Raw genomic sequence first — 14,303 nt, 5'->3', positions numbered from 1 at the left:
GTATGATTCTATCTATAGAATTCTGTGATAATCCAAACCTTTCTTTTTTTGAAGTGAGATAACTGAAACCTAGAAGGACGAGACTACTGGCTAAGATTACAAAGCTGATTACTAGTTGAGCTGAGCCTGGCAATTCACTCACCTGACATTATCACTATGCCTTCTGATGAAAGTGAACTTGAATGCATTTGTTCAATCAACGATTGCAATGCTCACATCGCCTCATCTCTGGGAATTGGCAAAGTTTCAAGCAAAACAAAACAAGCTCCATTGTGAAATCTCAGGAGTAAGAAAATATTGTCTAAGAGCACTGCCTAAGGAGACTGGTATCCTGTTCTGGTTTCTCCACTAACTGGCTTTAGTCACACGGCCTTTTGGGGCCTTAGATTTCTTATGTAGGTTGTGGTTGCGTGCTGGATTCTGAGACTGTACCCAGGCTCAGTAGGAAAAAGCACCACGAATGTGTGAGAGGAGAGTATTTCCATGAGTACCGAACATTTTTCCTCATTGCATAATATAAATTGTAAGTTTCCCACAAGCTATAAAATCAGTGCGTGTATCACATCTTATTCAGATCTTATATATTCCTTTCTTCAATAAGGAGTCAGTGATCATTATCACCTCCCCAAATATGCCCAATTTTATCTGAGTTCTCAAGAGAGATTTATTTATGAAAGAAACTTCAAAGGGGAAGCTGGATATAACAACAAATCTAGAATAAAGCTGTGGTCTACAGCAGACTTTAAAATGCACTCTATATTTAATTCAACTGAAATCAGTCCTCATCTGGGTTCTTAATTTAAATGTGACAAAATTTTAAAATAAAACTTTATTAATAATATTAAATAACTATTGCTAGTTTTTACTAAATAATTATGGACTAATATACTTTTATTTCTTCCAGAGTTCTATTGTGCAAATTTTCAAACACATCTATCAGCAATATATCACAATTGATACTTTATTATATTTCTTTATTTTAAATCTAACCCTATTTCTATTGTCCAGCATAAATCTCTCATAATTTTTGCTGCCACTACTTTTAAATTTTTAAAATTTTTTACTATTTTAAACTTTTGCTGCCACTACTTTTAAGTTTTTTTTTCTAGGGCACAGGTATATAAAATGTTGACAACCACATACAATCATATAGCACCACCACAATCAAGATATAGGACAAACTGTGGCCCAGTAGGCCAAATCAGGTCCTTTGACAGTTTTTATAAATAGTTACATTATAACAAAGCCACACTCATTCATTAATTGCAAAGCCTAAATTATTTATTTTCTGGCCCTTTACAAAATAAGTATGATGGTAGTTTAGATTTTTATAGATGTCCTTTATCAAATCAAAACATTTTCCTTCTAGTCTTACTTTGCTGAAAGTTTTTGTCATGAATGGATGTTGAATTTGGTCAAATGAATTTATTGTATCTATTGAAAAGATTTATTGCATTTAATGAAAAGATTTTTTCCCCAAAATATCTGTTGATGTGACAAATTACATTGATTGATTCTTAAATTTTCAAACAATCTTGCATTTCTGGGAAAAACAGCTGTATTTAATTTACTAATATTTGTTGAGGATTTTATGCATATTCAAAGGGTTATTAGCGTGTAGTTTTCTTTGTATTATTTTTGTATGACTTTTTATCAGAATAATACATACTTTTAAAACATTTTTTCTTGTAATTTTGTAAGTGTTTGATTAGCACTGGCATTATTTTTTCCTTAAATGTTTGGTAGAATCACCATGAAGGAACTGGACCTGAATTTTTCTTTGCTGGAAGGTTTTTAACTATGAATTCATTTTCTTTAATGAATATAGGACAATTCAGGTTATTCTATGTCCTCTTATGTGAGTTAGGAAGGTTATGTCTTTCCGGGAAAATGTCCAGTTTATTTAAGTTGTGAAATTTATGAGTATCAAGTTCATTTTATCACTTATCCTTATGAAGTCTGTAAGATCTGTATTTATGTCCCTTCTTTCATTTCTGATATGGATCATTTATATCTTCTTTTTTTTCTTGACCATTCTAGCTAGACTTTTATCAATTTTAGTGACCATTTCAGAGAATTAGATTCTGTTTTCATTGACTTTTCTCAAGTTTTATATTTTAAAATTTATTGATTTCTGCTTTAAAATTTTCTTTCTTCTGTTTGTTTTGGGTTTAATTTGCTCTTCTTTTCAGTGTCACAGTTGAAGCTGAGATCACTGATTTGAGACCTTTATTGTTTTCTAATTAAGCATTCTACTCTAAGTACTGTGTTAACTGCATCACAGAACTTTCAGTTGTATTTTCATTTGTAATCATTTCAAAATATTATCTAATTATTCTGTTAATTTCTCTTTAACCAAAAGTTATCAGAAGCATATTATTTAATTGCAAAATATTTGGGGATTTTGAGGTACATTTTATAACTGATTTTTTGTTTGCTATGTTGTCATGGTAAACATTTAAACATTTCAACATGTATAAATATGTTGAAGTTATATAGTCTATCTTAGTGAATTTTCTATGTGCACTTCAAAAAAATGTCTTCTGCTATTTTCTTTTTTTTTTTAACATCTTTATTGGAGTATAATTGCTTTACAATGGTGTGTTAGTTTCTGCTTTATAACAAAGTGAATCAGTCACACATATACATATGTTCCCATGTCTCTTCCCTCTTGCGTCTCTCTCCCTCCCACCCTCCCTATCCCACCCCTCTATGTGGTCACAAAGGACCGAGCTGATCTCCCTGTGCTATGCGGCTGCTTCCCACTAGCTATCTGTTTTACGTTTGGTAATGTATATATGTCCATGCCACTCTCTCACTTTGTCCCAGCTTACCCTTCCCCCTCCCCACATCCTCAAGTCCATTCTCTAGTAGGTCTGTGTCTTTATTCCCATCTTACCCCTAGGTTCTTCATGACCTTTTTTTTTTTTTCTTAGATTCCATATATATGTGTCATCTTCTACTATTTTCAGACTGTTGGTAGTGTTGTTCAGAACTTCTATATTCTTACTAAACTTCTGCCTACTGATTCATTTACTTATAGAGAGGAAAAGTAAAGACTATAATTGTACCTTTCTCTATTTGTATTTAAATTCTATGGCATCTTGCATTATCAGGTTATTTTGTTAGCTGCATTCATATTTAGGACTGTTCTGTCTTCAGAGTGATTTGACCTTTTTATCCTATGTTATATCCCTGTACATACCCAGTAACACTTCTTCTGAAATATATCTAGTCTTACATTAATATAACCATCTAAGTTTTTTTGAATTAGTATTTCATGGTAACGTTGTTATTCATTTATGTTTAACCTATCGATGAATTGTCATATAGTTATGTTTTGCATCTTTATTCTATGTGAACATCTCTGTCTTTTAAATAGTGTGTTTAGACCCTACCTTTCATTCAACGTAATTTTTGATATTGACAGAATTAAAATCTACCCTATTGTTTTTCCTATTTGCCCCATCTATTGCTGTATTTTTCCCTTTTTTTTCTGCCTGTTCTTGGATCATTTATTATAACTCCATGTTTATTTACATTTGTGGCTATTTATGCATTTAAAAATATTTTGAGAGAAAGCCCTAGGATTTACAATGTAAAATTTAATTTATCACAGTCAAACTTCAAATAATATTTTGCTTTACATGTAGTATAAGAACCTTATGATAGTATGTTTCTAATTCCTCTTCCTCATCTTCTGTGCTAATGTTGTCATATGTTTTACCTTTACATACGTTATACATGTTATAAACCACAATACATTTTTGCTATATGCTATTTTTGCTTTATGCAGTCAATGATCTGTTAGAGCAATTTGAAATAAGAAAAACTATTTTATATTTATTTTCATTTTAACAGTTCCTGCATAGAGATTTTTATTTCTTTTTATAAACCTAAATATCTGTTTAATATCATATACGTTCTGCCTAAAAAATATGCCTTTAGCATTTCTTGTAGCATGGGTCTCTGTCTGAATTTTTGATTGTCTGAAAAAAGTTTTTCACTACCCTTCATTTATTAGAGATATTTGTGCTGTGTATAGAATTCTGGATTGACTTTTTTTTCTTTTCAGCACTTTAATGATGTCAGTCTGTCCTGCGTGGTTTCAGATAATCAGTTTGATATCAGTCTTATATTTCTTCCTTTGTATGCAACGTGTCTTTTATTTCCACCCACCCCCTCCCTGTGATGTCTTCAATAATTTTTCTTTATCTTTTTTTGAACAGTTTGAGTATGATGTAACATGGTGTTCATGTGCTCATACGTGTGTATTTTGTGAGGGTATTTATTCTGCCTATGCAGAAGGCTAGACAGAAGTGTATAGCATTTATGCTTGAAAATGGACATACCTCTTCTGCTAGAACATTAGTGCAGGAATTTGACACAATATAATCAGGAGCTGAGCTGGGTTTGGGTTTCATTGTTGCTACAATCAGTTTCAGCCTACCATACACTTCTGCTTAGAGTGGTGTTATGGGCTACAAGTCTTTGCCCCCCCCCCCGCCCCCGCAAAAGCCACACACTGAAATCCTGACTCACAATGTGATGGTTTTTGGAGGTGGAGCCTTTGGGAGGCAATTGGGTCATGAGTGTGGAGCCCTCAAGAATGGGATTAGTGCCCTTATAAGAACAGACCAGAGAGCTAGCTCGCTTTCTTTCTGCCAAGTGAGGATCCACAGAGAGGTCAGCAGTCTGCAACATGAAAGAGGGCCCTCACCAGAGCCTGACCCTGATACCCTGATCTTAGACTTGTAGCCTCCGGATCTATGAAAAGTAAATTTCTGTTGTTTATAAAACAACTCATCTATGATGCTTTGTTATAGCAGCTGAACAGACTAAGACAAGTGGGGAAGAGGATTATTATCAGAATTCCTGCTCCACCCACAGCTTTTGGCCTTCCTTGAGCACCTCTGCCTCTGAGGGACTTTCTATCCATATGTTTGCCACTCCTCCAGTGGTTGTCAGCTTCTGCTTCTTACTCGGTGTTTGTCAGCCTGGTGATGTGAGGCAGGAAGCTTGTCTGTTGTCTAGGTCTAGGGTCAGACTTAGGTAAAACTACACCTGGGTATCACGGGTGGAGCTTCTCAGTGATCCAAATCTTCCTTCTCAAGGCAGTAAAACTGTGCAGGTCATGTGCTGAAGAGAGTTTCCTGCCCTTCCTCCTATGGTAGGAAGCCTCTAAGGATATTAGTATAAACTCTAGGCCCTGGACTGTTTTCTGCTTCTCCCACAGGGCTAACATGTTCTGCTTCATAGGGGAGAGGAGCTTGGGTAGGGCTTTGTGCCCCCCAGAACCAGCCTCTTGAGCAGTGGTGAGGTCTATGGAGATGAGCTTACTAGTGAGTGGACGCTCCCCTGTGTCTCCCAGGGGTTCTGTCCTCTCACACTAGCTCACACTTAGCCTTTAGAATTTTGTTTAAGAAGGTTTTCTGAAATTGTCCTTCTCTCTTGTATGATGTCAGTGTTTTTTTTTTTTTGTTTTTTTTTAGCGGTATGCGGGCCTCTCACTGTTGTGGCCTCTCCCGTTGCGGAGCACAGGCTCTGGACGCGCAGGCTCAGCGGCCATGGCTCACGGGCCCAGCCGCTCCGCGGCATGTGGGATCTTCCCGGACCGGGGCACGAACCCGTGTCCCCTACATCGGCAGGTGGACTCTCAACCACTGCGCCACCAGGGAAGCCCGATGCCAGTGCTTCTTACCCTGCACTCTGCCACAGGGGAGCTAATGCTCACCTCGTCACTCTCTTTACAGGAACCTGTTTTTCTTTGAAGTATAGGCTCCTTGGTTTCTCACCTCTCTGACGGATTCATGAAAAGTCATAATTCTATAGTTATATGACTTTTTCTTGCTTTTAGTGTAGGACAGATATGAAACTCTGTGCTACCCACATTCAATGTTTCAAACTATCATTACCTTAAAAGTCATGTTGTTTTCTTGCTTTAATATAGCTTTAAAATCATATTTATCCTTTTAATATTTCCTGATTCTAGATATTTTGATATCTTTCTTTCTCATCATTAGGCTGTAAAAATAGATTTATAAAAATTTAATACGATTATGGAAGTAGAATAATGATATACAGTGATATTTTTAAGTGCTTTCTAATATTTGAAAATAAAATCTTTCCTATTAAAAACATGACCATAATAAAGGAAAGTGATTTTTATTTTCTCTGGATATAGCTTTAAAGCTACTGCTAGATATAAGGTCTTTTATTGAAGTATGAATGTTATAATCGTCTTCTGTCCAGAACTGAAATCAGATCTCTGAAGGTGTTAATTGCTTACAAAAACACCACAAAGTACCCTGCTTAAAGGCATTAAGCCAGTTATGTTCACTAGATACACTGTTCTTTCATAAATCTTTGAGTCATTTTGATTTGGGAGGAAAAATATCTTCAAGTATCTGTTTACAAATAAACGTTATGATATTTTCCAGAGAAAGATATATAGGTATAGAGGAATTATAGTTTGATTCAAAACTGCACAACCTTATCAATTTATCAAATGGATAAAAGAAAGTGAAGCTGCCCCAAGAGAATTCTCTACAAATTAGCTAAATGTCCTGAAAGTTTTAAAATCTGACTGGGACTCAATTATTACTACCTATAAAAATAGGTGTTGCATTTAGAGTAACTATGTAGTCTCTGGAAGCTCCAAGATTCTCTAATTCCTAATTATAGATCTCTGTTTTTAGTGATTTCATTGAAAAATCACACTTATGTGAATCTTTCTATAATTGCAGGTTTTATATGGGGAGAAATTAAACAAATGTGGGATGGTGGACTTCAAGATTACATCCACGATTGGTGGAATCTAATGGATTTTGTGATGAACTCCTTATATCTAGCAACAATCTCCTTGAAAATCGTTGCATTTGTAAAGGTAACTATTGTTTATGTTATTGGTAAAGCATAAGTTCTGATAAGTATCGATATACCTTTCACTGCTACTATTTTTATTAATAATGTTACCTAGAGCATTATCTGTATGTGAAATTCATCATCTCATGACTTTATTGAGAGATAGGAATAAAAGACATAGATAATACACAGTTTATAGTCATAAAACAAATTTTAATAGATTTCCAAATAGAAGTTGTCACCCAATTTTCTTGCACCTAAATTGAATGATGCCTCAAAATGATTCACAATAGCTGCTCTAGTTTCTAATCCTTTCCATTTCTAATGAAATTCTACCTCAAACACTGTTCAAATTTCAGCAACCAAAATCTATTTTTATCAGTTACAACTAACTGATAAAATTACATAGATCAAAATATTACTCTTTCAAAGCATTGAAATTATTATTTCAGTTTAAACTAATATAGTTTGATATAATTAGAGCAGAATATAATTTTTTTCTTCTCACCCCATTCAATATGACAGTGCTGAAATCTCACACACCCATACTCCCCCGTATTTCTTACAACATCAATCTTATCCCAAACCACATAATTTACATAAAATGTTTTTGTTCTGCAATGACAATTGGGATTATTTTGTACTTTGGGGGATGTTTTTCAAACCAAAGTATTATATTATTGCCTTCTCCTTCCTGCCTTTCTTTTCCCCTCTTTCCTTTTCTCTTCCTTTTTAAAAAAATTTGTGTCAAAATGATGAGTGAATTAGTAAAAAATAAACAGTGTTTAATTGAATTGTACATGAATAATTCATGCCATCTAATGAGCTGAGCTAGGAAATGCTAACATGTAAGTGAATTCTTATTCATGTAGTCTTGTCCTAAGTCGACTCTTGCAATTTTCAGCTATAACAGGGTTAAAATTGCTCAAAGTTGTTTCCTGAATTGTTCAACTAAAATGTCTCCAGCACTCATATAAACATTAAGAAAAAGCATTTTCTACTACTTTCATGGAAAGCAAGCTGTGTTTTAAGAATGGAAACATGATTTGATAATTTTTCCTATCTGCATTAAGGTGAATGGCCTTGAGACCTTCTGAAGATGACAGAAGGTTTTGTGTTAACCAAGGAGGTTTTGCATCTGTGTAGGAGATGGACATCTGTTTTGAATGCATATCCTTCCAATTCTTCTTTCTTCTGTAATGATCTTTAAGTATATCTATAAAGTTGGTTTGGACATCTCTCTACTAAAAAGTAATACATCTGTTTTTTATGGTCCTGTGCACTTATAAAATTCTAATATTACATGACTATAGCAGTTCTTCTCAAACTTTCAGGTGCTAAGAATCACTCGGAAAGCTTGCTAAAACAGATTCCTTTTCTCCATTCCCAGGAATCAGGAGTATTAAGGAGGGGCCTAAATTTGCATTTCTTGCAAATTCATCAGGTGATATTGATGTAACTGGTTTAAGGAAGACACTTTGAATAGCCCTGGACTGTAAAATTCTATTCAGCAGCTCAGAGAAGCATGGGATTGATGCCAAAAGGATCTTCTCTCATACAATATTTATACTAAGAAACAATATTTTTACAGGTCTTATTTATATGGTGTTTACTTATAAAACATATATTTTATATATACATATATATATATATATATATATATATATATATATAAAACCTCTGGTATATACTGGGTACAGTTACATGAATTAATGGATACTTGTGGATTTTTGGCCTAATGGTTTTAGATACTGAATTTGAATTTTCTTAAAATGTTGTAAGTTTTTCACCTGTATTTCTCTTTATACTACACAAAGGGAAAATTTATGTTAAAAATTCAACTCACCCACCCCAAGTGATGAAGAAGAAAAGAAAGAGGGGGGAAAAAGGGAGATAGAAAAGTAGACAGAAATTACCTCTGATGACAATATGTAAATACCATGGACTGTTCGGGAAATACATAGTTTGTTTATGTGCTTTAGCCATAGGCGTTCAGTTAGGATTGTAAATATAGATGATGAAATGTTCTTTCTGAATGATTAGTTTGTGTGACCAAAACTTGAGTTGCGTGGGTAGTGTTTGAATGGCTGTACTTTTTTTTTTAAATAAAGTTATTTATTTATGTATTTATTTATTACTTTTGGCTGTGTTGGGTCTTCCTTGCGGTGTGTGGGCTTTCTCTAGTTGTGGTGGCCTCTCTTGTTGTGGAGCACAGGCTCTAGGCACATGGACTTCAGTAGTTGTGGCTCGCAGGATCTAGAGCACAGGCTCAGTAGTTGTGGTGCACGGGCTTAGCTGCTCTGGGGCATGTGGGATCTTCCTGGACCAGGGCTTGAACCCGTGTCCCCTGCATTGGCAGGCGGATTCGTAACCACTGCGTCACCAGGGAAGTCCTGAATGGCTGCACTTTAAACTTGGGTTTCCTGGGCTCAGTTTTCTTTTATCACTTACTAGTTATGTGAACTTGGGTCTGTTTCTTCAACTCTCTGTGCCTCACCTATAAAATAAGGAGAATAACAATTTCTGCTTTATGTGGTTAGTATGAGAAGTAAATGAGTGCATACATTTAAAGTGCTGGTTACAGAGTAAGCGTGCATGATCAGTTTTTCTCCTTTCCCTTCTACTGCTGTTTCCTCCTTCTTCATATATTATTGGTCCACTGGACTTGCCTTTTGTAATGTCTTTATTGTGTCTTTTCATTTGCTTTTTTTTTTTAGTTGAAAAGGAGTCTGAGTTCTGGATTAGGACTGCCTTTACCACTTGCAATCTGTCTGATTTGGGGCAAGTTATTTAATGTGGGCCTCAACTGTATCATCTGTTAAATGATGATAATAGTCAAAAGAGCACCTACTTTGGGAGTCTGTGATATGCTGATTTGCCGATTCACCCGTCTTCATCTTCTTTTGTTCTATCATTCAATTTTTATGCTAATTTTTAATAACTTACAACTTGCTATTTCAGGAAAAGGTGCTTTATTTGTGAACAAAAATAGACTGCTATAAACAAGGCAAACAGTCATTATGTGAATCAAGCAATAAGAATTTATGGGGTCACACTAAGAAATCAGCTTTCCATCTGTTTGCTGAGAATGCAAAGATGCCTGAGATATAGCCCCTGCCTCCAAGCAGTTCAGTAAGGAAAGAGAAATGCACATGAAGACCGTACAGTGTGATAAAGTCTACAACAGGGGCCACGCTAGCATCAAGGAAGGAACTAAATTTTGCTGGCAGTGTCCTGAAACTATTCAGAGGACAGAGTGAGCAGGCACCTATCGTGTCCATGAGCATTCTAGGGAGAAGAGACAAAACGTGCAAAAGTCTGAGAGGGTAAAGGAGGTCAGATCTCAGAGGGATGAGCCAGGGAAATGGGGGCGAGAAGAGCATGGGAAGAACTTTTCAAATCGTGCTACAGAATTTGGACCCTATAAATAAAGAGGAACGATTAATGAGGTTTAAAAAGCAGAGGATGAGTCAAATGATGATGAATGTCTGAAGTAGAGCAGTGGATATAGGAGAAGCTTTAGATTTTAATTAGGAGGTAAGATCCACAAGGTAGTTGATTTGTTATTATGAAGGATGAGGTAGATGGAATCATCTCGATGCTTCTCCCCGGCAAATAGCTCACTTCTCATGGATCAGGCAAGGTGACCAAGGAGTTATAACTGGGATCTCGACTGAAATTGCCCAGGTTCTATCCTCTGCCTGCAGGTGCATAAATGGTAGCAAAAATCTAACCCTCGGTGATTTTGGCCAAGCCATGGATCCAGACCAAAAGAACTGTCAGCCCACAAAGAGGGAAACCCTTCCATAATTGGTCTTCAGGGGGAAAACCTCTGAGAATAGGTCTGGCAGAAGGGCAATTCTTCCTTATTTGGTTTATCCTTTTGCAATTCATCCACCTGGAGGAGATTTTTTTTTTTTTTTTTAACATACAAAAGGGTCGTTCTAGCCAAAACCATGGTCTGGGCTATGATCCATATGACTGCTGCCTATACCACTTCCTACCAGTGTGATGTGGGGTAAGTTACTTAATTGATGCCTCAACTTTCTTACCTGTAAAATGACAGGAATAATCAAGTCCCAGAGAATGTTTGTGAAGATTACATTAATAAACACATAGAATAGAGCTTACTATAAGCACTCAGTTTTTAATTTTTATTAAAATGCAACAGCATTATATTGTACAAAGACAGCACAGAAGTTCATGAGATTTCAGTACTGTCCTCCTTCTGTGCAAGGCTTTGTGGCGCTGCCTTAAAGCCTCAATTCATTAGCATTTCACAGCGCAGAGATTGTAGCTTTTTTTTCTTAATTTGCTGTGAATTTTTTGAAGGGGAAGGTTTGTCAGTCATTTCCTCTTCTCACCATGTATAAAATGTTAGTTAATTCAGAGCTTTTTGATGCCTGGGCGCACTTAGAAAATGTTACCTTATCTTCATTAGGACTGGTTTTCTCCTAAATTTACCCAGTCCCTGTCCCTATGTACAACTTGTTTCATATTTATCTTCAGCCATTTGGCAGAAATGATTAAATTCCTATGCCTCGACCACTGTGTAATATAAATAATATTTTCAAAAATCACAATGATTAGGAATAAGATCGTTTATTTTAACAGTCTTGCTGGAGTTTTTCATAGCACCATTCATCTAAATAGTCCTAAGTATTTATCTCACTGATCCCTCTTCTTATCAGTTAGAAAGAAGGCAAATGTTTCCGTTTCACAGATGCTATAACTGTAGTGAACTCTCCAAATTATGAACTTTTCTTTTTTTTTTTAACTTTTCTAAACATTCTTTAGTTTTATGACAGAGAGCTGTAGATATTTAAATCCAAGTTATTTAATCTAGTATCATCCACCACAGGAGAAAATCATATGCCTTCCTATTGTCTTTCACTACTTAATTATCTAACCAACTTATAGAAAGGGAAAGGTTTTCACCTTATAAATCAGACATTAAAACCAGCATACATTTTCTATTTAATTCTGCATGACAAATGTTTTCATTTTGCATTAAATTAATTATTACCCATTTTGATTGATTACTTGACTTTTATAAGTGTGTATTGGACTACAGAGAATACAAAGATGAACTTTTCCTATATTCAAGGAGCTTATGATCCAATATTACGCTGCAATCCATTTTCCTCTCCTAACACTCCTGCTAAGGGGTTCATGACCTGGTTTCATCTTTCTTTTAGAGTTATCACTATTCCCAAACCCTCCGTATTCCAACTATATTAAGATACTCACATTTCCGCAAATCATCCATGTTTTCTAACAACCATGCTTTGGAATGTGGCTATGATTCTTCACCCTAGAATGCTTTTTGAGCTTCTATCATATATAAAACACTATACTAGATGTCCAGTACCAAAAATGCATTAGACAAAGCTCCCTGCATGGAAATCTGACAAGTGATTCAATGGTAAATATTCTATTTCATAGGTCTGCACAGGACCAAGTCTCTTAAAAAGAATCTAAATAGAAATGAAGGCTTAAGACAAAGCCAAACTATGGTAGGTTTATACTAGAAAGCAGATTTTTGAGAGAAATAAGAGGGCAGGAACTGCTGGTCCTCGAAGGGCTATAGGTGTGTACATAGCTCTTGACCTCTGTCTAACATGGAACTACCAGCTTTGGTCAGCAGGATCCTGGTGTCTACACATCTGTGGTCTGAGAGTACTTCTCAAGGGAAAGAGTGGCATTACTTATTTAATGTCTGTCTTCTTCACTATATTGTAAACCTGCATGGCATGAATTATGTCTTATTTGACTACCACTGTGAGCCCTGAAGTTAGCTCCTGATACAGAGTAGGCACTCAACACATATTTCATAACTGAATAATAGCCAAAGAATCAAAATGATTGGAATTTAAATCCATTCTAAACAAAGGGTCCAGTATTCATAGAAAGGCATTTTGATGAGAACGTGAGGGTAATCTGGGGAATTGCCAGCACTAAAAGTCTGAGCCAGAGTAGTTAAGTACCTAATTGGGTATAAGTGGCAGGTCAATTGCAAAAGAAAGTCAAGACCTAGATTCCCGAGGCTTCATGTGACAGGCTGGGAAATCGGAATTTCATCCCGAGGACATTGCAGTCATCGAAGAACATTAAGCAAGATGTGAGATGATCTGATTGACCCTTTTAAAAGATGATTCTAGAGGAAAGTAGGGACAAGGTTCAAGGCAGGGAGAAGAGTTGGGAGGCTATTAAAATAATTTCTGTGGGAAATAGAGGAACTTTTTTAACAATGAGAATACCAATGTAGAGCAGTGAGCAGCACATCTAAGATTTCAGTTTTAGAGGCTGCAAGTTTGGAAGACTATCAGATCAAATCAAATGCTGCCTTGGGTGATTGGCTGCCATTCACTGAGACGAGAAAGCAGAAACTGAGAAGGAGCTTGAGGATGAAAACATGATGCGTTTCAATTCTGGCCTGTGAGTTGGAGACACCTGTGAGATTTCTAAGAGGAGAAGTCAAGAGGCAGGAGAATATAAACTATGATTGTAAAGGTGCGATTTCTGGGCTGGAGATGTGGAATCGGGAGTCACCAGCATGTAAATGACAGTTGAAATCACAGGCAACATCCAGGGAGAATAGACAGAATGAGAAGAGAAGGAGTTTGAAAAGCAAAGTCAACGTTTAAGGGAAAGTGAGGAAGAAGGGCCTGCAAAGGATACTGAGAAGAACCATCACTATGGCTTGAGGCAAACATGCAAAAATGAAACATGAATATAGATTTTGCGAATAGTTTTTAGAAAATAGAGCCAAAGAAAACTTTAAAATTAGAGTTAATCTTTTCAGTTCTAACGATAGCTGTGGGAAATACATTTAATCACTGAAGAATTACCATTTTTCTCTACAAATTCACAGAACAGTATGGTATGTAAGAATTTTTAGAATTCCTTTTGTAAAATAATGCCTATATTTAAAAACCTAAGCTAAATATACATAGATGTGAATGGTAGAAGAAAATTTAAAAAGTAAAGTTAAAAGAGTGTAATCAAGAGATAATTTCTAAAGGTTCATATCTCCATTGATTAACAGGAAACAAGGTTTCTGGGTCAGAGAACAGACAAATTATTTACTTACATGAGAATCTTGGCATTGGATCCCTGTGCTCCAAGCCTCCAGAGGGCGACCGATGAGAGCCAGATGTGCCCTTCACATCCATGAGTTTGTACCACAGGAGAGGAACTGGGAAATGATGCATCTCAGAGCTTATATAGTGCAGCTGTGCCCGTTGCCCATCTTCCCCCTGGAGAAGAAAAGAGAAAGACCTTAACTTTCTAAAGAAAACAAATTCTCTCTGGGGAGGCAAAGACCCCTTAGAATTATTATCCTTAGACTGTAAGCAGGTGGGTCCAGGGGAGATATTTCTAAATCTCTCAGGAGGTCTCTATCTTTAATTTCCAAGACTCATTTGCCATTCAAACAT

The 14,303-nt window shown here is 36.0% G+C and overlaps 1 protein-coding gene across 1 annotated transcript in view; it reads left to right on the top strand.

Annotated features, from left to right (window-relative positions):
• Positions 1-14,303, top strand: part of TRPC4 (transient receptor potential cation channel subfamily C member 4) — a 160,772-nt gene that overhangs the window by 120,425 nt on the left and 26,044 nt on the right. Inside the window, exon 5 of the mRNA XM_059996055.1 lies at positions 6,747-6,886. Within this exon, the coding sequence (XP_059852038.1) occupies positions 6,747-6,886 (140 nt within the window). The remainder of the gene's footprint in view (positions 1-6,746; positions 6,887-14,303) is intronic.

This window comes from Delphinus delphis, chromosome 18 (genome assembly GCF_949987515.2).
Source record: "Delphinus delphis chromosome 18, mDelDel1.2, whole genome shotgun sequence".
NCBI classification, from domain to species: Eukaryota; Metazoa; Chordata; class Mammalia; order Artiodactyla; family Delphinidae; genus Delphinus; species Delphinus delphis.
The sequence above is the reverse complement of the archived record's forward strand: the minus strand, read 5'-3'. Positions and strand labels throughout refer to the sequence as shown.